General features: G+C 39.1%; 1 protein-coding gene across 2 annotated transcripts in view; it reads right to left on the reverse strand.

Moving 5' to 3' along the window:
- Nucleotides 1-233: 233 nt before the first annotated feature.
- Nucleotides 234-23,396, reverse strand: part of CD163 (CD163 molecule) — a 34,728-nt gene continuing 11,565 nt past the window's right edge. The window contains exons 7-17 of one of the 2 annotated variants that reach the window (XM_032271820.1): nucleotides 16,789-17,103; nucleotides 16,375-16,689; nucleotides 15,913-16,005; nucleotides 15,503-15,817; nucleotides 14,075-14,395; nucleotides 12,995-13,303; nucleotides 12,594-12,632; nucleotides 12,272-12,388; nucleotides 10,483-10,578; nucleotides 9,189-9,242; nucleotides 234-455 (exon numbers count right to left, since the gene is read on the reverse strand). In XM_032271820.1, coding sequence (XP_032127711.1) covers nucleotides 9,220-9,242; nucleotides 10,483-10,578; nucleotides 12,272-12,388; nucleotides 12,594-12,632; nucleotides 12,995-13,303; nucleotides 14,075-14,395; nucleotides 15,503-15,817; nucleotides 15,913-16,005; nucleotides 16,375-16,689; nucleotides 16,789-17,103 — 1,943 coding nt within the window. In that variant the 3' untranslated portion in view covers nucleotides 234-455; nucleotides 9,189-9,219. Of the gene's footprint in view, nucleotides 456-9,188; nucleotides 9,326-10,482; nucleotides 10,579-12,271; nucleotides 12,389-12,593; nucleotides 12,633-12,994; nucleotides 13,304-14,074; nucleotides 14,396-15,502; nucleotides 15,818-15,912; nucleotides 16,006-16,374; nucleotides 16,690-16,788; nucleotides 17,104-23,396 lie in introns of both variants that reach the window. The other variant, XM_032271819.1, reaches the window with a different exon arrangement.

Raw genomic sequence — 23,396 nt, forward strand, 5'->3', positions numbered from 1 at the left:
CCCCTGCCCATGTCCTGAATTGTATTACCTAGGTTGTCTTCCAGGGTTTTTTTTCAAGTTTTAGGTTTTACATTATTCAAACCAAATAAGAAAAAATATATAGCACTGTATATGCAAATTGAAACACTGTCAAATAAAAGACATTATAATATACTTAGGAAACTCTAGAAAAAATTAGGAAGCCCATTTAGAAATTAATAGAATCAAGAAAAAATAGTTAACACATACTCAAATCAGTAATATTCTTAATTATTTATTTAATTCTCTTGAAAGTCTCATATACACCGTCAAGTAGTCACGTTCACAAACTTAACTTTCATAAATTCAGCAGCACTCTTAGGAACACTAGGAGAAGAAGAACTCCATAGAAATGCAACTGTAATAGTCAGTGAGGGAGGTGAATTTCTGCTCCATTCAATAGTCCAGGTCTTCATCAAGGTATCTTCAAGGCTGAACTAAAACCATAAATAGAAAAATGTCATTTTCCTCTTCATATGCATATAAGAATTCATTACATTATAACACAAAGACAGACTCACTTATGTTAAAAATTATACTACTTTCCTGATAAGAAACCTTAAATGCTATTTTTTTTAACTTCCCTGTGCATAAGAATTACTTTTATTCCATGGAAATACAGAGGAATTAACAAATGTCATTTTTAGGAGCTGGCAAGATGGCTGAATAGAAACAGCTCCAGTCTGCAGCTCCCACTGAGATCAAAGCAAAAGGTGGGTGATTTCTGCATTTCCAACTGAGTGGCGCCTGAAACCCCAGGGAGACAGACCCATTCACTCCCCTGTAAAGGGGGCTAAAGCCAGGGAGCCAAGTGGTCTTACTCAGTGGGTCCCATTCCCACTGAGCACAGCAAGCTATGAGAAACTCTGCTAGCACAGCCATCGGAAGTCAACCTCAGACAATCAAGCTTGGTCGGGGAGGGATGTCTGCCATTACTGAGACTTGAGTAGGTGGTTTTTGCCTGACAGTGCTAAGGAGGCCAGGAAGTTCAGTCTGGGCAGAACTCACCACAGCACGGCAAAGCGGCTGTGGCCAGACTGCCTCTCTAGATTCGTCTTCACTGGGCAGGGCATCTCTGAAAGAAAGGCATCATCCCCAGTGAGAAGGTTATAGATAAAATTCCCATCTCCCTGGGACAGAGAACCTGAGGGAAGGGGTAGCTATGGGTGCAGCTTCAGCAAACTTAAATGTTCCCGTCTGCTGGCTCTGAGGAGAGCAGGGGGTCCTGACAGAGAATTGTCCCAGCACAGCACTGGAGCTCTGCTAAGGACAGACTGCCTCCTCAAGTGGATCCCTGACTCCCATGCCTCCAGACTGAGAGAGACCTCCCAACAGGGATTAACAGACACCTCATATAGTAGAGCTCTGGCTGGCATCAGGCCAGTACCCCTCTGGGATGAAGCTTCTACAGGAAGGAACAGGCAGAAATCTTTGCTGTTCTGCCACCTCCGCTGGTGACACCTAGGCAAATAGAGTCTGGAGTGGACCACCAGCAAACTGCAGCAGACCTGCTGCAGAGAGGCCTGTTAGAAGGAAAACTAGCAAACAGAAAGCAATAACATCAACATCAACATCAACAAAAAGGAATGTCACACAAAAACCCCAAACAAAGGTCATCACCCCAAACATCAAAGGTAGATAAATCCATGAAGACAGAAAAAAACTATGCATAAGTGCTAAAAATTTCAAAAACCAGAATGGTGCTTTTTCCAAATGATCACAACTCCTCTCCAGCGAGGGCATGAAACTGTGCAGAAAATGAGTTTGATGAACTGACAGAAGCAGGCTTCAGAAAATGGGTAATAACAAACTCCTCCAAGCTAAAGGAGCACATTCTAACACAATGCAAGGAAGCTAAGAACTTTGAAAAAGGTTACAGGAACTGCTAAGTAGAATAACCAGTTTACAGAAGAAACTAAATGACCTGATGGAGCTGAAAACCACAGCATGAGAACTTTCTGCATCATACACAAGTATCAATAGCCGAATCAATCAAGTGGAAGAAAGAATATTAGAGATTGAAAAACAACTTACTGAAAAAAGGCATGAAGACAAGATCAGAGAAAAAAGAATGAAAACAAACAAACAAAGCCTCCAAGAAATGTGGGACTATGTGAAAAGACTAAACCTATGATTGATTGGTGTACCTAAAAGTGACAAGGAGAATAGAACGAATTTGGAAAATACACTTCAGGATACTATCCAGAAGAATTTCTCCAAACTAGCAAGACAGGTCAACATTCAAATTCAGGAAATACAGAGAACACCATAAAGATACTCCTCAAGAAGAGCAATCCCAAGACCCATAATCATCAGATTCACCAAAGTTGAAATGAAGGAAAAAATGTTAAGGGCAGCCAGAGAGAAAGGTCAGGTTACCTACAAAGGGAAGCCCATCAGACTAACAGCAAATCTTTCTGCAGACACCATACAAGCCAGATGAGAGTGGGGGCCAATATTCAACATTCTCGAAGAAAAAATTTTCAATCCAAAGTTTCATATTCAGCCAAACTAAGCTTCATAAGCAAAGGAGAAATAGGATCCTGTACAGACAAGCAAATGCTGAGGGATTTTGTCACCACCAGGCCTGCCTTAAAAGAGCTCCTTGAAGGAAGCATTGAATATGGAAAGGAAAAATCAGTACCAGTCACTGCAAGAACAAACCAAAATATAAAGGCCAATGACACTACGAAAAAACTGCATCAACTAATGTGCAAAATAACCAGCTAGCATCTTGATGACAGGATCAAATCACACACAACAATATTAACTTTAAATGTAAATGGGCTAAATGCCCCCAATTAAAAGATACAGACTGGCAAATTGGATAAAGAGTAAAGGCTCATCAGTTTGCTGTATTAAGGAGACCCATATCATGTGCAAAAACACACATAGGCTCAAAATAAACGGATGGGGACTTAACAAGCAAATGGAAAGCAAAAAAAAAGCAGAGGTTGCAATGCTAGTCTCTGATAAAACAGACTTTAAATCAACAAAGATGAAAAAAGACAAAGAAGGGCATTATATAATGGTAAAGGGATCAATGCAATAAGAAGAGATAACTATCCTCAATATATATGCACCCAATACAGGAACACTCAGTTCATAAAACAAGATGTTAGAGACCTACAAAAAGACTTAGACTACCACACAATAATAGTGGGAAACTTCAATACCCCATTGTCAATATCAGATGGATCAATGGGGCAGAAAATTAACAAGGATATTTAGGACTTGAACTCAGCTCTGGACCAAATGGACCTAATAGACATCTACAAAACTCTCCACCCCAAATCAACAGAATATACATTCTTCTCAGCACCACATAGCACTTTTTCTAAAATTAACCACATAATCAGAAGTAAAACACTCCTCAGCAAATGCGAAAGAATAGAAAGCATAACAAAGTATCTCAGACCACAGTGCCATCAAATTAGAGCTCAAGATTAAGAAACTCACTCAACAACAACAATGAAAACACACACACAAAAAAAAAAAAAGAAGAAGAAGAAAAAAGAAACTCATTCAAAACAACACAATTGCATGGAAACTGAACAACCTGCTCCTGAATGACTACTGAGTAAATAACAGAATTAAGACAGAAATAATGAAGTTCTTTGAAACCAATAAGAACAAAGACAAAACATACCAGAATCTCTGGGACACAGCTAAAGCAGTGTTAAGAGGGAAATTTATAGCACTAAATGCACACATCAGAAAGCAGGAAATAGCTAAAATCAACATCCTAACATCACAATTAAAAGAACTAGAGAAGCAAGAGCAAACAAATTCAAAAGCTAGCAGAAGACAAGAAATAACTAAGATTCAGCAGAACTGAACTAGATAGAGACAGAAAAAAACCCTTCAAAAAATCAATCAATCCAGGATCTGGTTTTTTGAAAAGACAAAATAGACTGCTAGCCAGACTAATAAAGAATAGAAGAGAGAATAATCAAATAGATACAATAAAAATTGATAAAGGAGATATCACCACTGATCCCACAGAATTACAAACTACCGTCAGAGAATACTATAAACACATCTACACAAATAAGCTGAAAAATCTAGAAGAAATAGATACATTCCTCAACACATACACCCTCCCAAGACTAAACCAGGAAGAAGTCGAATCTCTGAATAGAACAATAACAAGTTATGAAATTGAGGAAGGAATTAATAGCCTACCATCCAAAACAAACAAACAAACAAAAAAAGCCCAGGACCAGATGAATCCACAGCCAAATTTTGCCAGAAATACAAAGAAAAGCTAATACCATTCCTTCTGAAACTATTTCCAAATTAGAAAGGGAGGGACTCCTCCCTGACTCATGTTATGAGGCCAGCATCATCCTGATACCAAAACCTGGAATAGACACACACGAAAAAAGGAAATTTCAGGCCAATATCTCTAATGAACATTGATGGGAAAATCCTTAATAAAATACTTGCAAACTGAATCCAGCAGCACATCAAAAAGTACCATGATCAAGTTGGTTTCATCCCTGGGATGCAAGGCTGGTTCAAAATACAAAAATCAATAAATGTAATCCATCATATAAACAGAACCACAGACCAAAACGACATGATTATCTCAATAGATACAGAAAAGGCCTTTGATAAAATTCAACACCTTTTCATGCTAAAAACTCTCCATAAGCTAGGTATTGATGGAACATATCTCGAAATAATAAGAGCTATTTATGACAAACCCACAGCCAATATCATACTGAACGGCAAAAGCTGGAAGCATTCCTTTTGAAAACCGGCACAAGACAAAGATGCCCTCTCTCACCACTCCTATTCACAGAGTATATTGGAAGTTTTGGCCAGGGCAATCAGGCAAGAGAAGGAAATAAAGGGTATTCAGATAGAAAAAGAGGAACTGAAATTACCTCTGTTTATGGATGACATGCTTGTATATTTAGAAAACCCCATTGTCTTAGTTCAAAATCTCCTTAAGCTGATAAGCAATTTCGGCAATGTCACAGGATACAAAATCAATGTGCAGAAATCACAAGCATTTCTGTATACCAATAATAGACAAGCAGAGAATCAAATCATGAGTGAACTCCCATTCACAATTGCTACAGAGAGAATAATATACCTAGGAAAACAACTTACAAGGGATATAAAGGACCTCTTCAAGGAGAACTACAAACCAGTGCTCAAGGAAATAAATGAGGACACAAACAAATGAAAAAACATTCCATGCTTATAGTTAAAAAGAGTCAATATTGTTAAAATGGCCATTTTGCCCAAAATTATTTACAGATCCAATGCTATCTCCATCAAGCTACCATTGACTTTCTTCACAGAATTAGAAAAAACTACTTTAAATTTCGTATGGAACCAAAAAAGAGATTGTATAGCCAAGATGATCCTAAGCAAAAAGTACAAAGCTGGAGGCATCACGCTACCTGATTTCAAACTATACTACAAGGCTACAGTAACCAAAACAGCATGGTATTGGTACCCAAACAGATATAGACCAATGGAACAGAACAGGGGCCTCAGAAATAACACCACACATGTACAACCATCTGGTCTTCAACAAACCTGACAAAAACAAACAATGGGGAAAAGATTCCCTATTTAATAAATGGTGCTGGGAAGATTGACTAGCCATATACAGAAAATAAACTGGACCCCTTCCTTACACCTTATACAAAAACTAACTCAAGATGCATTAAAGATTTAAACATAACACCTAAAACCACAAAAATGTGAGAAGAAAACCTAGACAATACCATTCAGTACATAGGCATGGGCAAAGACTTCAAGACTAAAACACCAAAAGGAATTGCAACAAAAGCAACATTTGACAAATGGGACCTAATTAATCTAAAGAGCTTCTACACAGCAAAAGACACTATCATCAGAGTGAACAGGCAACCTACAGAATGGGAGAAAATTTTTGCAATCTATGCATCTGACAAGTCTAGCATCCAGAATCTACAAGGAACTCAAACAAATTTATAAGAAAAAAACAATCCCATCAAAAAGTGGGAATATGAACAGACACTTCTCAAAAAAAGACATTTATGTTGTCAACAAACATATGTAAAAAAGCTCATCATCACTAATCATTAGAGAAATGCACATCAAAACCACAATGAGATACCATCTCATGCTAGTTAGAATGGCGATCATTAAAAAGTCAGGAAACAACAGATGCTGAATAGGATGTGGAGAAATAGGAATGCTTTTACACTGTTGGTGGCAGTGTAAATTAGTTCAGCCATTGTGGAAGACAACATAGCAATTCCTCAAGGATCTAGAACCAGAAATACCATTTGGCCCAGCAATCCCATTACTGGGTATATACCCAAAGAATTATAAATAATTCTATGATAAAGACACATGCACATGTATGTTTATTGCAGCACTATTTACAATAGCAAAGACATGGAACCAACTTAAATGCCCATCAAAAATAGACTGGATAAAGAAAATGTGGCACATACACACCATGGAATACCATGCAGCCATAAAAAAGGATGAGTTCATGTCCTTTGAAGGGACATGGATGAAGCTGGAAACCATCATTCTCAGCAAAGTAACACAAGAACAGAAAACCAAACACTGCATATTCTCACACACAAGTGGGAGTTGTACAACGAGAAACACATGGACACAGGGAGGGAAACGGTACACCAGGCCCTGTGAGGGGGTGGGTGGTAAAGGCGGGGAGAGCATTAGGACAAATACCTAATGCATGTGGGGCTTAAAACCTAGATGATGTATTGATTGGTGGAGCAAAGCACATGAAACAAATCTGCATGTTCTGCACATGTATCCCATAACTTAAAGTAAAATTTTTAAAAAACAAGAAACATTATTTTCAAAATCACCCTCATGTGATTCTGAAGCAGTTATTAAGCAGTGATTACTCTTTAAGGAAAAAGTAGTTCGATTATTATTTATCACATCAGAAAACATTCATATGCTTCAGATTATAAATCAAAACTTATTCATAGTTCTCATTTTACAACACTGCCAGAATATTTAGCTTCTTTATGCCCATTGAAATGCATAATTTTATAGATGTAAACATTATATTTAATTATAGCCAAAATATACATAGAATCATGTTGTCATATTTTACAGGTGATTTTTCCTTTTTTGATTGGTTAAATCATAATTTTTCCCGCCACTACTCCAATCACTTTGTTTCTAGTTTTTTGCCGCTATCAACAACATTGCAAAAAGGAATCTTTGTATATTTGTCATTACATACTAGCGACTTTATTGGTATTGGAAGAAATTCTCAGGGATAGAATTGTTGGGTCAAAGGATCTGTGAAGCTTTGAAAATAATTTTTCCTGTATGAGGCGGTTTTTTTGGTTATGCAGCTGTCTGGAAGCCGCTTGATAAGGCTGTCCGCAGAGGCGCTGCTGGGCTGCCTCGGGCGCAGCCCGGCCGCTGGGTAGTCCTCCTGGGTTTTGCTTACACTGGTGAGGTTAGACCCGCCTTCCCAATGGCGGGCGTCATTCCTCCCACCAAGCTCCATCCTCCCGGCTGGAGTTCAAACTGATGTGCTGGCTGCAAAACTCTAGCAGGAGGGCTTCCGTTTGCTGGACTTTGTGGGGGTGGGACCCGCCAAGCCATAGCTCCTATTTCCCTGCTTTCAACTCTCCGTTTCTTGCCAGATTGCTTTCTCCAAAGGTTACCATATCTCACACTTCCAAGAGCAGTGTTTGAAACGAACTTTTTCTCTGTATTCCCACCAGTAATCAATATTAATGGTATTTTATATTTTTGTTAGTCTGATTTGTATAAAGTGATACCTCATTGTTAATTATAATTCCAGTCCTCCGGACACTTAAAAATATCTGTCATTTGAAGTTCATTTTGTGCAAATTGTCTTTTCATACCTTTGCCCAATTATCCATTGGATGTTACACATACCCATACATACACACAATTTACATTCACATATATTAACCCTTTTGTGCTCTGTACAATTTATAAAAACTCCATGTATACGTGTGTGTGTGTGTAGTATGTAAAATTAGCTCTGCATTTTATAGATGTCCACAATTTACATTTTGTGCACTTTGAGTTCCAACTTTCGTCCTTTGTCTCATCGATATTTCTTATATGCCATAAATAATATTTCAATAAGAAATACTTCCTCTGCATTTCATTTCTACATGTAGTTGTCCCCAAAGTGTCATTTTAAAACAGAAAATGTATCCAGTAACTCATTTCACAGTCTTTTTCTTTTGATGTATAGCTTAACTATACATCTTGTTCACATTTTAAATTTTTTCTCTTTTATGTTTTTCTCACGAAAGCAAGTTGTAAAATGCAATTCTAATCATCTTGTCTCATCCGAAACTTTCAAAGCTCTTCACCACCTCCTCAACAGACCCCAAAATTAAATTCGAGCATAAAATATCGCAGGTAAGACCATTCATTAAAGGGCTCTATGCAGCCTTTCCAGCTTAGACTCCCACCACCTTTTCTCTCCGCATGACCTGTTCATATTACCACCTATAGACTATGCTATCTTTTATTAAACAATCGTGTCTTTGCCAATAATATCTTTTATCTCTGTCTCTTGAGTGCTGAAAGTGCTACTTGTTACCATTAATATGTTCAATATATGTTCTTGAATAAAAAGCTTCATATAATTCCCTAAAGGCATGGTTCTTTTTTCTGCCTCTAGTTTGCACATACTGTGTCCTTTCTTTGGAATTGTCTATTTTTCAGTCATTTTTAAAGTTTACCTTAAATATCACATCGTCTTACAGCAACCCCAAATTTTCTCAGGGAAAGTTTCTGTATTCTTGTAATGTCTTGAATAATTGTTGCCATAGCATGTATTATACAATGCAGATGAATAGTTTGTCTTATCTTTTTTCTTAAATGATACCTGTAATGTCTTCAAAAGACTTATTTATATTTGTTTACTCAGTTTCTCCTTAGCTCTATGGATGTGTTATTATTGCTTACTATATATGTGTGTGTGTATAATTAAAAGATGAATGAGTCATTTTATCATAAGCTTTTACATAGTCTCGATATAGATATATACGTATACAAACATATACACATAAGCATATAAAATATGTATACATACATTCTTTCTAATGCCAGAGGAGCTCTCAGTCCTCAAAAGAAATGTAGCTGTTTTGAACAATGACTAATAAATTCTCCTCACTCACCTCACTGGGTTACAAATTCCCATTTTCCTTTTCAGTGTGCCTCCGAATGGCCTTCTTTTTCATTCCAGAAATAGGAAGAAATTTAGACACAGAAATTAGTTCAGCAGCATTGAAATCAGCTGACTTATTGGAATTTTCTGAAAGGAAGAAAATAATTACTGGGAAATAAACCAGACCTCTCCTCAAGTAACTGTGAGCCTCTCTGAGCAACTAAAAACACTAGCCACAAGCATGTGTGATTTCGAGGGCAGATAGAGTCTCTCCTATTCCTTTCCTTAAATATATTTCCTGACAAAGGAACAGTACATGTTTCTTACACCTTAAATATGATCCCTGACACCGTAGCAGATGCATAATTCTTTGGATTGAAGAAGTGAGGAAGCCCCCTCTCAGAAGGTCAGGGACCCTTCCTGGAGTAAAGACAATGGGTTTTTGGATATTTCTTCCAACTCAGTAAATTTATGCTGCCCAGAGGCAGAATTAGTGCATCCATGCTAAACTGAAGTTCAAGGACAAAGCAGCATGATGTGATGAAAAATAAGGCTAGTCCTGTGGATTTTGCAATAAAGAAATGGAAAGTTTAAGCTTTTAGGCTTTTAGGGAAATTATAATAAATATGAAGCTATAGAAAAAAAGTAATAGGAAATGGGAATGCAAGAAACTGTGAAAAACATACCTAGGTCAGAGGATACAAAGTAGCAGACATGTAGGATGAACAGTCTAGAGGTCTAATGTACAACATGAAGATTATAGGTACTAAAATTGTACTGTATATGAGATTCATGGTAAGTGAGGAGGTTTTGGCTGCTCTTGCCACAAGAGCAAAAAAGTAACTATGTCAGATGATAGATGTGTTAATTTGCTTTGCTTTAGTAAGCTTTTTACTGTCTATATACATCCCATAAAATTTTGTTGGATGCTTTAAATATACACAACAAAATTTATTTAAAGAAAAAAGTTAAACTGTCACTTTTGACAGTCTTTTGTAAGATTAATATAGATTAATATCTGTTTTAATAAAAGGAAGACCAGCTCAGAATATTCTGCTGCATGGTCTTTTGCATACCTCTGTCAGGAATAATCACAGGCCTCTTAAGCTAAAGGCCTCCCTATGACTGCAATTTTGATGTTCACTAAGAATAATTTTCAGTCATTCTTGTCCCTTATATGCATCTAAGCTTCCTACTACATTTTTAGATTTTTTTAAACTGCTTATCAAAGTAAAATGTCTAGGCCTCAATTGAAGCCACTGGTCTGAACCCCAGGGCAATAGACCCTCCAAGAACCTACAGACCTGAGGAATTTATTAGGTCCAGATCATCTGCATTCAGGCAAGAATTCATCTCCCGGTATTGAATTTGGTGGACAACATTCTCTCCTCTTGAGGAAACTGACAACAGAGATCCTAGGTTAGAGATCAGCCATCATCATAAGAATTTTCTTTCCTGTATGTGTGCTTTTTCCCAGCGCTGCAAACATACCTCGTCTTTATCCATGCTATTGTTTCTACCCCATTCCACCACCACGCTCTTCCCGTATCATGCCACACACTCAAATGAAATAGGCACAAGGCTAAATCTTCCCCACTGCCATTGTAGTAATATAACAACCCACTTTTCTTCCCCAAGTAAGCCAGCGGTCTTCCATAACTCACTGGAGCTTTTCTTTTTTTTTTTTTTTTTTGAGTCGGAGTTTCACTCTTGTTACCCAGGCTGGAGTGCAATGGCGCGATCTCGGCTCACCGCAACCTCCGCCTCCTGGGTTCAGGCAATTCTCCTGCCTCAGCCTCCTGAGTAGCTGGGATTACAGGCACGCGCCACCATGCCCAGCTGATTTTTTGTAGTTTTAGTAGAGACGGGGTTTCACCATGTTGACCAGGATGGTCTCGGTCTCTTGACCTCGTGATCCACCCGCCTCGGCCTCCCAAAGTGCTGGGATTACAGGCTTGAGCCACCGCGCCCGGCTGGAGCTTTTCTTAAGTCTCTCTAAAAGTCTTTTCTCTCCCCTCCATTCTCACTGTGGTTTTAGTACTTTTCATTTTTCACCGCAACTGTTAGAAAATGCCATCCCTCTCAGTCATGTGGTTTTCCTTGAATCCTTCATACATCCTGTGGCCAAAGATCTTCCTAAAAGACCTCAGACCATTTCACCCCCTACATAATACTCTTTAATGCTATGAATCTTACTGTGAAACATAAGAACGTCATAATTTGTGCCTTTTCTCTTCTTCAGACTTAGCAGCCTCTCTCCTTACACTCAACTTTTACTCCCCCCGCCCCACAGAAAAAAAACCAGAAATGCTTCATCCTTTACGCGTCTCTACACTTGTACATCGTCTTTTCTAGAATGTTCCTCATCCAATTGTCTGAGCCTCTATGTTGAAAATGTGTCCCCCAAACCTCTTTGAAGCCTCCAGTAACCCCCTTCCTTTCAGTTAATCACTCCCTTCCCTGTGCCACTTCCGTTCCTTATTCCTATTAATGTATAAGTATAATGGCTGCATTGTAGTGTATTTGTTTACATAGGTATCTCTTCCACTAGACTTGAAGGTTCCACCAAGATTTATTGCCCATGTCTGTATCTTCAGAGCCTAATACATTGCTCAACAGAACAGCAAAATTTCCAATAAGGCGATTGATTATAGTAAGAGAAAATAAATGTTGAGGCAAAATGCCATCCTAAACAATATATAAGATACTCATTCTGAACTTTCAATTCTATAATGCTCTCATTAAGCAGGTAGATAGAGCACAAGAATCCTCAATGCAACGTAAAGCCCCATTTCTCCTCAGAAATCGTATTCCCTCTATTTAAAAAAAGAAAAAAAAAAAATAGGGCTCCCTGTGTTGCCGAGGCTGGTCTTGAACTCCTGGACTCAAGTGATCCTCCTGCCTTGGCCTCCCAAAGTGCTGGGATCACAGGTGTGAGCCACCATGCCTGGCCCTTCCCTCTGTTTTGAGAAGCTGCTTAAGCCTCTTTTACATTCCATCTTTCTGGCCATTAGACTTGAGTCTAATATTTTTTCTTCCCAAGAACTTCCTTATCCTGTAGACACGTTAGATAAACCCTAATTTGATTCAAACCTGCAAGCCGCTGTCTTTGTCTTCGCTTTCGAGTCAAGAATAATGCGACGAAGATGACCAACAGAACAACCCCGAGGATCCCGACTGCAATAAGGGAGGACTGGCGGGATGAGCGACCTAAGTAAATATCAAGAGACAGGATATGTCTTATGGAAAATGCCAAGGTCCCTAGTCACTGACTCTCTCTTAGGTCAGACACAGGATCCCTGAGGTAAATATCAAATCCGCAGAACCTCTTCTGACCTAAAATTTCTAAACAACAACAACAAAAAATCTATGTATGCATATAATTGGTCCCATGATCATAAACTCCATAACATACCTGTTGTGGCCTTTTGTGGGTTTTTGTGCTCTGAAATATCTGTAGGAGAAAAGAGATAGAGGCTTAATTCTTTGAGTGATATATAGAACAAACATTTTTATTTCCTTGTCTGAACTCTTAGTCCCTCTCAACCAAGTAAATAACTCTTTCCCACCTAAAACTAGAGTCCTCGAGTCTTGTTTCTCTGCACAATGGATATAGGTCATATGCTTCTCCTTGGTGAAGGCCAGTATGTAACAATTGTTTTCGTCATTCTTTCAGTAGAGACATTATGCTTTTCTAATGAGAACCCCCACCAGATCCCTGTGTTGATAAGTCTGATTTTTACACAACACACATCACTGCCCAACCCCTCTTTGCTGCCAGGGATTACAAGCTCAATCCAGCCTTCCGGCACTTACTTGTACAATTCACTGCAGCGTCTTCCTTGTGCCCACATTCACTGTGGCCCCAGCGTCTGGCGGGACAATCCCACAAGGAAGACTCATTCCCTTTGCACTTGACTTCACTGAGCCATATGGGTCCAGTCCCCTGACCAAACTCTGCTTCTTTGAATGCTTTCAAAGCTGGACCACAACCAAGTTGTTGACACACCACGTGAGCATCGTTCAAGTCCCAGGAGTCATCACACACCGTCCCCCAGGAGCCTCCATGCCAGATCTCCACACGTCCGGAACAGGAAGTAGGTCCTTCTTGAAGTCTTATCTTGTCTGAAAAATCAGAGACATGTAGGCTATTTCTAAGATTTCTAAAAGCTTCCAAGAGTTCACAGGGGAAAAGAGAGATTTGAAACTTAAAAAAAAAAAAAAAAAACTATTTAAAATGTTACTGAATGTGCATTTTTTAATTTCTATTTTTACAAAATTTATCTTTTATGAAAGGACTTGTCATTTCAGCAAACTAGGTGTATTTCATCCTGCATCTAAGATACATGGTGTGACTCAGTAAATGTTAAATGATTAAAGTTAACATTATAAATATGTGATGTCAGTTTCTTTCAAGTGGACACGATCTTGGGAAATTGCCAGGTTGATAGAAATCTCACATTTCTAGAAGATGTCGAGTGTAGAAATACTTCAGGACTGATCTTTCTGACTGCTTTTCTCCTTATATTAGTGTAACAAGATAATATTTGAAAAATGGGAAAGGTAAAGTAGACCACGCAACAGTCAAATATTAAATCACATATTCTCTCCTCCTCAGAGAAGGCAATTGAAAAAACCTTTCCAGCAGACCATGGGAAGTATGATCTCCTTTGGAATAATAATCACTGGTCCTGAATACCTGCAGGTCAAATTAAATAAAATCAACTACACCATCCAAGTGGAATAGATATTACCCACAGGTTACCCATCCTTGCTTAATTAGATCTAACACCTTAAGCCAGTATGAGAAGAGAAAAAGAAAATCCAATGTGCCTTATCAGAAGATGAGAGTGGGGCTGCAGAATGGAATTTTCATACGGGTTGATGGATACTCACTGTCACATGTGATCCAGGTCTCCTCCGAGGGGTTGGCCAGTCTCTGCTCCCATGGAGATGACAGGCACTGCCACAGCGTGTCAGGTCCTTTTGGGCACTGAACATTGTCCACCCACATGGGAATGGACGTTGCCTTCTCTAAAGACACAGCGTTGATTTTCCCCCTGTCTCCGCAGCCCAGCTGCCTGCACACCACACTCACAGTGGTTTCAGACATGCCACTCCTGCCAACACTGCCCCAGGCTCCATGGTAAAAAACTTCCAAACGCCCTGCGCAGGCCTCTCTGCTGGCTTCACTGGTCAGTCTCAGAGACATGAACTCTGCAGTGAAACACAGAATTAGTAGTTTTGCATCTTTCCTGAAGATTTAGATACTCCTTCCCTTTACCTTGATGTAAGAGTGGCTTTAAAAATAGGTACAATATGTCAGTTACTAATAATTCTTTAGTAACTTCTGGATAATTTCATAGATGTTATTAAAACAGAGTATTTATTCTACAAATATATTACAGTTTTTTAGTCTTAGGTTTTGTACTCAGGGACCTCTTTAGATTACCCTCAATGATTCTAAGAGGATTTCCAGATCTCAAACGCTCAGAGCCTTTTTCAATTACATAGTTTGGATTTTTTCCCCAAAAATACTCTGGTGGTGGTTGTTGTTTTGCAACTGTCTTTGATAGTTAAAATTGTCAGACACTTCGGCACTAAAATCAATGTTTTGTGTACATGTCTTAAAATGACATAGTTCGTTTGCTGACACTTCAGTTCTGCTGTGCATGTCTTCTACCAGACTTATGTCATTAAAACGGGAATAAATCACTTCTGGCGTACAGAGCTTTTCACTTCCTTAAGTTACTGAATCATAGTACTGTTTCTCCCAATATATTATGAAATAGTACATTTTTAGATTTCAGAATGTTTTCTAAAACTCATCATGTATACAAAGCAAGGACAGTAATCTCATGCTAATTTTTGTTTCTGTGACAAGTAAATCTCATTTATCTGCCATGAAAAATTGTTTGGGCATGGTAATTATCTTTTTTTACTGTAGAATGATGCACCATATGTATTTCTTCTTGTCCCATTAAATCTACTTCTTTATTAATACAGTAATTATCAGGTGGTGCCATGCGGATCGCTCTCTAATATCCAGCTCCAAACATATCTATTAAAAACCTTCATTATTAGCTCTGTTGTCATCTTCATTATCTACAAGACCATTTCTGGTCTCTTCTCTTTACAATATCACACCACGTTGCACATGAAGTAGCACTGGCTCATCAAACTCAAGCTTCTGGTATCCCGACTCCTGCGCTCATTCCTTTTGGACCTGCTTTTCAGGAAAATCTTTAAGATTAATATCCCTCACTACTCGTCTTCAGTCCTTTCTCTGTGGAATTGTGACCAGAGGTTATAGGCATAATTTACCTGAGCAGATGACTCCTGCATCCTCCTTGTGCCTGCAATTTTGCTGCCCCCAGCCATGTGAATGGCACTGCCAAATGCGGGATTCTTCTCCATTGCATTTCATCTCATCCAGCCAGATGGGCCCTGTTCCTTCCCCAAAATAAGCAGAACCAGTGGCATTCACGGCCTCTCCACAGCCCAGCTGTCTGCACACGACATGGGCGTCACTCAGGTCCCAGCTGTCATCACAGATGGTGCCCCAGGAGCCCTCATGATAGATCTCTACTCTCCCGGCACAGCGGCCTCCCCCGTTTACCAGGCGAAGTTGACCACTCTCTGCAAAGAGAAATGAAAATATTAATAACAAGCATTCCAAAGGATTGAGGAATGCATGTTATTCATATTTTCATAGATTGGTCACAGAGTCTCACCTATGCAGGGCACAGCGCTTTCTTCTGGAGTGGTAGGCGTTGTCGGGCCCAAGGATGATGAATTGCACGGGGACAGGGTTTGGGATTGGTTCCCTGCAAACGCCAAAGTACTCAGTCATACGAGATACAAAAGGCTCGGGGCTCAGGTGGAATGTTATCTGCATGAGTGAGGACAGGCATAGCTCAGAGAGAGAGTGGAAGGTGGACAGTCAGTAAGTTTGGAATAAATCAGGTGCTTTGAGGTGGGCTTGGCTCATAGTAAGCACTGGACAACTATGACTCCATCAAAATTAGGTTTGCTCACTCTCTGAAAAGACAAATGAGGTTAATATTCTGAAGCATGAATTAGTATTCATTCTTCTCATGACCCTTCAAAATGGATCATGGCCTTTCACTTTTGTTCTTCATCCCTAGGTACACCTGCTCTTACGACCCATCACTGGCTGCCCTTCATTCTCTTACCTGAGCAGATCACAGAGGCCACTTGCCCTGAAGGACACAGTGAAGCACCCAGAGCAGTTACAGGACAATCTCCTATGTGCCGCTCAGTCCCAGTGCAGTAAAACATATGCCTCCAGACCTGACCACTTCCTTTTCCGAAACGTGCTCCTTTTGGGGTAGAAAGGGCGACTCCACATTTAAGCTGCTGGCAAAGAACGTGGGCATCTTCTATGTCCCAGTGAGAGCTGCAGAGGGATCCCCAGGCCCCAAGGGTTTTGAGCTCCACTCTGCCCTCACATGGGGTCTCGCCGTTCACCAAGCGAATTTCCGTGTATCCTGCAAGGAGACACGGCTTTAGAAAAAGTCAGCTAGGACTCCCTAACCCTATCCCTTTTACAGTATGGGAACTGATTCAAGGTGTTATCTGGGTCTTACTTGAGCAGACTACTCCAACATCCCTGCTGTGGCTACAAGTTCCGTCTGGGCGGGATGCTATGGGGCAGAGTGAAAGATGGGACTCATGTCCCTCACACTGGAATTCTTCAGCCCAGATCTGTCCATTTCCCTCCCCAAAGTGAGCTCCCCCCAGGATAGAGACAACAGTGCCACACTGTAATTCCCTGCATAGCACACTGGCAGCTTCCAGAGAGAAATCAGAATCACAGACGGAGCCCCACGAGTCGCCATGCTTCACTTCAACACGTCCAGAACAGGGGATGTCCCCTCCAACCAGTCTGGGTTCCCTGTGGGCTGAAAAATAAATATCATTTCAGTGACAGACAACATGACTCCCAGATTTCCGTTCACGATGAGGGTGAGGAAGGTGGTGAGGAGTGGGAAAGGGAGACCAGAGCGTGTTCAGTGATTTCCTACACCGGTTTGTCTTGGCCTTTCTGCCTGGAGTTGGGTATGGATAATTCTAGACCTCCCTATGCCTAGCTGAACTCGTCCATCTGAGAGGATTCTGAGAATTTACCTTGTGCAGTCAACCATCCTCAGAGCCAATGATAACTCTGTTCTTCAAACATGTTGCTTAATTTATTCATAATAACATTAGAGACCACAAACAATATATATATTCTATCTCTATCTCAGTCTTGTACTCAATCCTCCATGTGCTACAGTCTGGGCTTTGCTCAATCTTTTTGAATTGTACTATGTAAAGTTTTTCAATATACTGCTAATTTTCCAAATGAACATCAGACTTCTTCCTTTTGACGCCTGTTACACTTGGTACACGTGACCCTTCTTTCTTCCATTTTCTCCTCTTCCCTTTCTGACAGTGCTTTATCAAAACATGTCATGTATTCCTTGAGTCAAGGTTCTGTCCATAACCTTCTCATCTGCTCAATGGACATGTCTCAACTGCCAATAAATATATTTTCATCCATACTTTTTTCTTTCACTTTAGATTCACAAACACATTTGCTTAGACATGTGGAGCTTAAAGTATTCAAAGTTGAATGAATTATTGTATGACAAGTCCACTATATTATTTACTTAATTAGTGATATCTAGACCAAATTAGAATCACCTAAATTGAACCACTTTATCTCACCACAAATAACGGTAATAATGATGGTAGTGAACATTAAGTGAGCATCTACTATATTATACATATGGCATTCCAATGAGCATTTAACAAACACTATTTCATTTAATCCTTAAAATTGTCTTAGGAGATAATTGTTAATATAATTCTGATTTTATAGACAAGGAATCTGAAACATAGAGAGGTGGGATGTAGTGATTTGCTAAGGCCACACAGCAAATTACTACAGAATCAGTAAGGGGACAGAATTTGAAGTCAGACTGTATTCCAGAGCCTACAGTGTTGACCCTCACAATGCATTACACACACAGAAAACCACCATATCTTTCGGTCCTCCAGTGTATTTCTTCTTCCCCATATTTATTGCTATTTATTGCCATAAAGAGATTTGTCATGATCTGTCAGGCAGACCTCTACAATAGCTTCCTAAATTGTTTCCTTTCTCCAAGAAATTTATGCCATGATTATTAATATGTATTAATAAATTTCAAATATTTTCATGTGATGTTTTATCTTTCGATGACTTAATGTTTCCTTACAATTTATGCAATAATCTTTTACATGATTTCATATAATTATGTATACATTAATTAATCCAAAAGTATCAATGTAATGACTTATAATGTAAGTTATCTGACTCCTTTAGATATTTGAGGATGGGTGGGTTACAAAGGCTGCCACGGGCCAGGCACGGTGGCTCAAGCCTGTGATCCCAGCACTTTGGGAGGCTGAGGTGGGTGGATCACGAGGTCAAGAGATCGAGACCATCCTGGCCAACATGGTGAAACCACGTTTCTACTAAAAACAAAAAAAAAAAATTAGCTGGGCCTGGTGGCGTGTGCCTGTAGTCCCAGTTACTCGGGAGGCTGAGGCAGGAGAATTGCCTGAACCCAGGAGGCAGAGGTTGCAGTGAGCCGAGATTGTGCCACTGCACTCCAGCCTGGCACCTGGAGACAAAGTGAGACTCTGTCTCAAAAAAAAAAAAACAAAAGGCTGGCAGAACTCAGTATGTCAGTGAAGATAGAAAATAATACTAAAAACAATAATTATAATCATATTAGCTCACATGTTTTTATAGCTCACTGTGTAATTCCTGTGAGGTGGGCCCTATTACTATTCCCATTTTTCTTCTGAGCAAACTGCAGCATAAAGAGCTTTCATAGATTCCCTAATTTCATCCAGCAACTACAAGGTAAAATAAGGAGAAATGACAAACACTAATTCCTTAGTACACTTGCTGACCTTATCTGGGGGGCTGTCCTACCACCTAGCCCCAGCCAGCGTTCAGTCTTGGTGGAGCTGAGGGCAGCAGGATGGGGGAGGGAAGGGAGCCAAAGGAGGGACAGCTTGTCTTTTTTTTTTTTTCCTTCTTTAATAAATGTCACTCTTTGAGGCAAAAGAAGGAACCATGAAGGCCGGGCGTGGAGGCTCACGCCTGGAATCCAAGCATTCTGGAGGCCAAGGCGGGCGGATCACCTGAGGTGGGGAGTTCAAGACCAGCCTGACCAACATGGTGAAACCCTGTCTTTAAAAAAAAAAAAAAGAAGGAATCATGAAAAAAAAAAAAACAAAAAAAACAGCATCTATTACTTTATCAACCTAATCTGATGCTCCGGCCTAAATATGCTTGTACATGCTATAATTTTCATGCATCTGCGGCTCTGTAGAAACTTTTCTCTCTACTTAAAATGTGTTTCCCTAGCTTATGTACCTGGGAAAAGCTTACTTCTTTTCTGTTCAACTTCTTTCGAATAGCCTTCTCTTCCACGAACACAGTTTACTGCAGTTATACATATTTTAATAGTGATGAATCAAAAAATAGATATATGTATTAGATATAAAACTAACAAATAAAGGAGTCATCCACTCTGATTTAGGCTATGTAGGAGAGAGTACCATAAATCTAAATTGGGTTTTGGAAAAAGTTGAGTTTGCCAAATACACAGTGGGTGAAACAGCCTTTAAGGAATGTGGTCATGGAAGAGCATGGTGTCACCGAAGAATTATAAGTAACTTACTGTAGCTGAAATTTAAAATATAAAGAAAAGACACACCAGAAATAATAAATGGAATTTATATTATGAAGGTGCTCTTTGTCAAGTTAAGAAACACAACCATCAAGATAAGTGAGTTTCTTTGAAAATACTCAGAGGCAATATAAATTACTTAAGAGATACAAACTATTTCTTTTAACCCATGTTTTAAAGAAATAAAGAAAATGCAGTTGAAAACTAGACCTTCTCAAGGTCTTAAGTTGTTTACAGATACCTGCTATCGAATATGAACAATTTTTGTAAACTCTTGATGTTACTGTCACCACGATATAGACACACCATCAGCCCTTGCCATTCTGCGTACTCTGATGTCCCTTCTTCTCTCATAAACCTATCACCTTATACTAAAATGTCCTAGAAGATGTTTTGGATGTGACATATTCTGTACTACGGCAATATATAATACCTTAACATGTCGAAATTTCACCAATTATCCATTAAATCTGCAAAAACATATCCCTATCCAAATTCAAGATGAAAAAACATGTCGCTTTCTGAACATAGCTCAGAGTTGAAAGCAAATAACACCCCTACAACACAATTAATGACCCTTGAGTTGGATGGTTCTTCATTTCTTCTTTTTGAATCTTTATTCAAGCATGAAATTTCTCTTAAGATATCATTAACTAGTATTCTTATGATCCCAATCCCTTCTGGATGCCCTAAATCTTTAAGTAAAGGCAGTTGCCTAGATCGAGCCAAATTCTGATTTCTTGTAAAATCTCACTCTTTCGTTTGGGTCCATCTTGAACAAAATATAGTAAAAGAAAACCCGTGAAAAACAAACAAATAAACAAAAAACAAATACTTTCTTTTCCATTGTGAAAACTCATTAAGCATTTAAAAACAAGTCCCTTCTATAAATATTCTTGTTTTCTTTGTCCTAATATATTTGAGTCAGGGCAGAGGAGAAAGTCTCCCACTCAGAAAGTGACTTGGAGATTGCATCCTCAGCCTTTATTTTGTGAATCTGCTAGTAACATATTAATCTATCCTACAGGTTGCTTTCGTTATATCATTACTCTTTAGACATGGTTAGAATATTGGAAATTTATCTCTTTAATGGATCTTTTTTCCTGTTAATCTATGACTGTGTTTTTATATAAAAGCCATTAAGTAAATGTTTGCACCTGGATTTAGAGACATTGATCAACAACTTCAGTTTTCTTCTGGCATAAGCAAACAAACCTGTTTTTCTTTCTTTCTCTAGAAAAATGAATAGCTAATAAGACATAATTAACTAGAATTATTTCCTTTTGTTTACTGATAAATAAAATACACAATATGATTTAAAGAAGCATTAATGGATTTTCAACATTTAATGCTTTTCAGACTCTAAGGAAGTATAGATCATCATAATGTCAGAATTATTTCTCAATCCTAAGTTAAAATACAGCACAGCTCAAATGAACTGTTGCTTAAGGTCAGATGTCCTCTACAGTACCTAGACAGATATCGCAAAATGTTTGAGATTCAAAGTAATTTTGTGACCAAAATTTCCTAGACCTTTCTCTGTCAACAATGCATCTTAAATTGTTTCCAGTTGTCCTGCTTAGTTGAATTCTTCTGGTTCCCTGTACCATATAAAAGTTAAAAGAATTTAAACAGATTATCAAATTCGTAGCTTGAATTTGGCAGGCACAGAGACAGCACGTCCATCATTGAAAGAGACCGCATGTCGTCACTGAAAGTGTCAAGTAAATAAAAAAACAAAATTACAAACTCTATTACTAACAAAATATGTAAAATGCTAAAAACCAATGCCCTCAGCATAAGTCGAAGAACTTCCAAAACCTACAGAAATATAGCAAAAGAGTTTGCAAAAGTAAGTCAAAAGTGCACATGGCAAATAGCAAATAAAAATACAGCTCTGTGGAGCAAGGAGCCCATCTTAAGTGGCAAATTTATGTTATTTATGATTTCCCTTATATGCAGCTGAATAGAATCAAATAATTCAGAATCTGTTGCCATAACTAAGGGATTCTAGTAATGCAACCTAAAATATGGGTGCAGTTGAATGGAGTTGATTGGCAGAATGGACTAATGACTCAGATACGAGAGGCTAAAAAGCTAATAAGTCTTATTACACGTGGTAAAATTTTTGGGCAAACCTCACTTTGAAAAGAAAACCATGTGCTCACTGAAGCTTAAAAAATGCAGTTTGGCCAGGGCAGTGGCTCATGCCTATAATCCCAGCACTTTGAGACGCCAAGGCAGGCAGATCACCTGAGGTCAGGAGTCCGAGACCAGCCTGGCCAACATGGTAAAACCCCATCTCTGCTAAAAATACAAAAATTAGCCAGGTGTGGAGGCAGGTGCCTGTAATCACAGCTACTCTGGAGGACGAGGCAAGAGAATTGCTTGAACGTGGGAGGCAGAGGTTGCAGTGAGCTGAGATCGTGCCACCGCACTCCTGCCTGGGTGACTGAGCAAGACTGTTGTAAGAAAAAAACAAAATGCAGAATTTATTGGGCAAAGTACAAGAAAAAAACTACAAAAAAAATCAGAATGTTTGCATGACATGGATCCTCCTTGCCAATTTCAGCATTTAGAAGAGAGATGAGGAATTCAGACTATAAGTAGTCAGAATGCAAGCAGAAATGGGAGGAAAAATATCAATTTTATAAGGAGGTATGGTCTGCCTGCAGGTGTTGCATATAGTTAATCAAGAGTCCTATAATTTGGAATTGAAGAATTGAAGAAAAAACTCTTAAGTATCCTGTCCCCCAAATTGAGGTGGTGGTAAAACTGTAGCCTTATCAGAAGATAAAACTGATGCTCCAGATAGAAAGACAATGAGTCTACCAGCAAAGTCAGAATTTAGGTCTTGTCCTTCCTCCCAAATCCACAGTTTCAAATGTCCTTAAGGCAGTGGTCAATAACTAAAGAGAATGGCTAGTCACAGCATAGATCAAAGTATATTCATATGCTCTTGGACTACAGCTACTTTCAGATGGCATTGGGTTATAATGCAAGTTGACTAGAAGCTTAGTAACTTTGGGAAGAACTTTTCGGTTGAATTTGAGGGTAGCTGACATCAGCCCTTGATTAGTCAATCTTTAGAGTAATCCAAAGGTCCATAAAATAATATTAGCAGAAAGTGGGCTGTGAAAGTTGTGTTGTCGTTAGATAGAAATACTCTTCAAATCAAACTAGGATGTAACGATGAAGAATAATGCACCAGGAAGAACTGCCCTGAGAGCAACACTGGGCAATGAAGGACAGTGCACGGAAGACACCTTCTCAGATGGCAGCACCTTGTCTACTAGATTGGCTTTCCAAGGAAGTCACTGAGCTGCAGGGTGGCTCATTCTTCCCGTCCAGTAGGATCTGGTAATTATTGCAGCAAATCTATTCTGGATGTTTCTTGATGACCACAGAGCCACCAAAACAGCCTTAAACTGCTTACCTATTTGACTAATTTTAAATGAGAAAAA

This window comes from Sapajus apella, unplaced genomic scaffold, assembly GCF_009761245.1.
Source record: "Sapajus apella isolate SASKATOON/1434 unplaced genomic scaffold, GSC_monkey_1.0 scaffold250, whole genome shotgun sequence".
Taxonomy (NCBI): domain Eukaryota; kingdom Metazoa; phylum Chordata; class Mammalia; order Primates; family Cebidae; genus Sapajus; species Sapajus apella.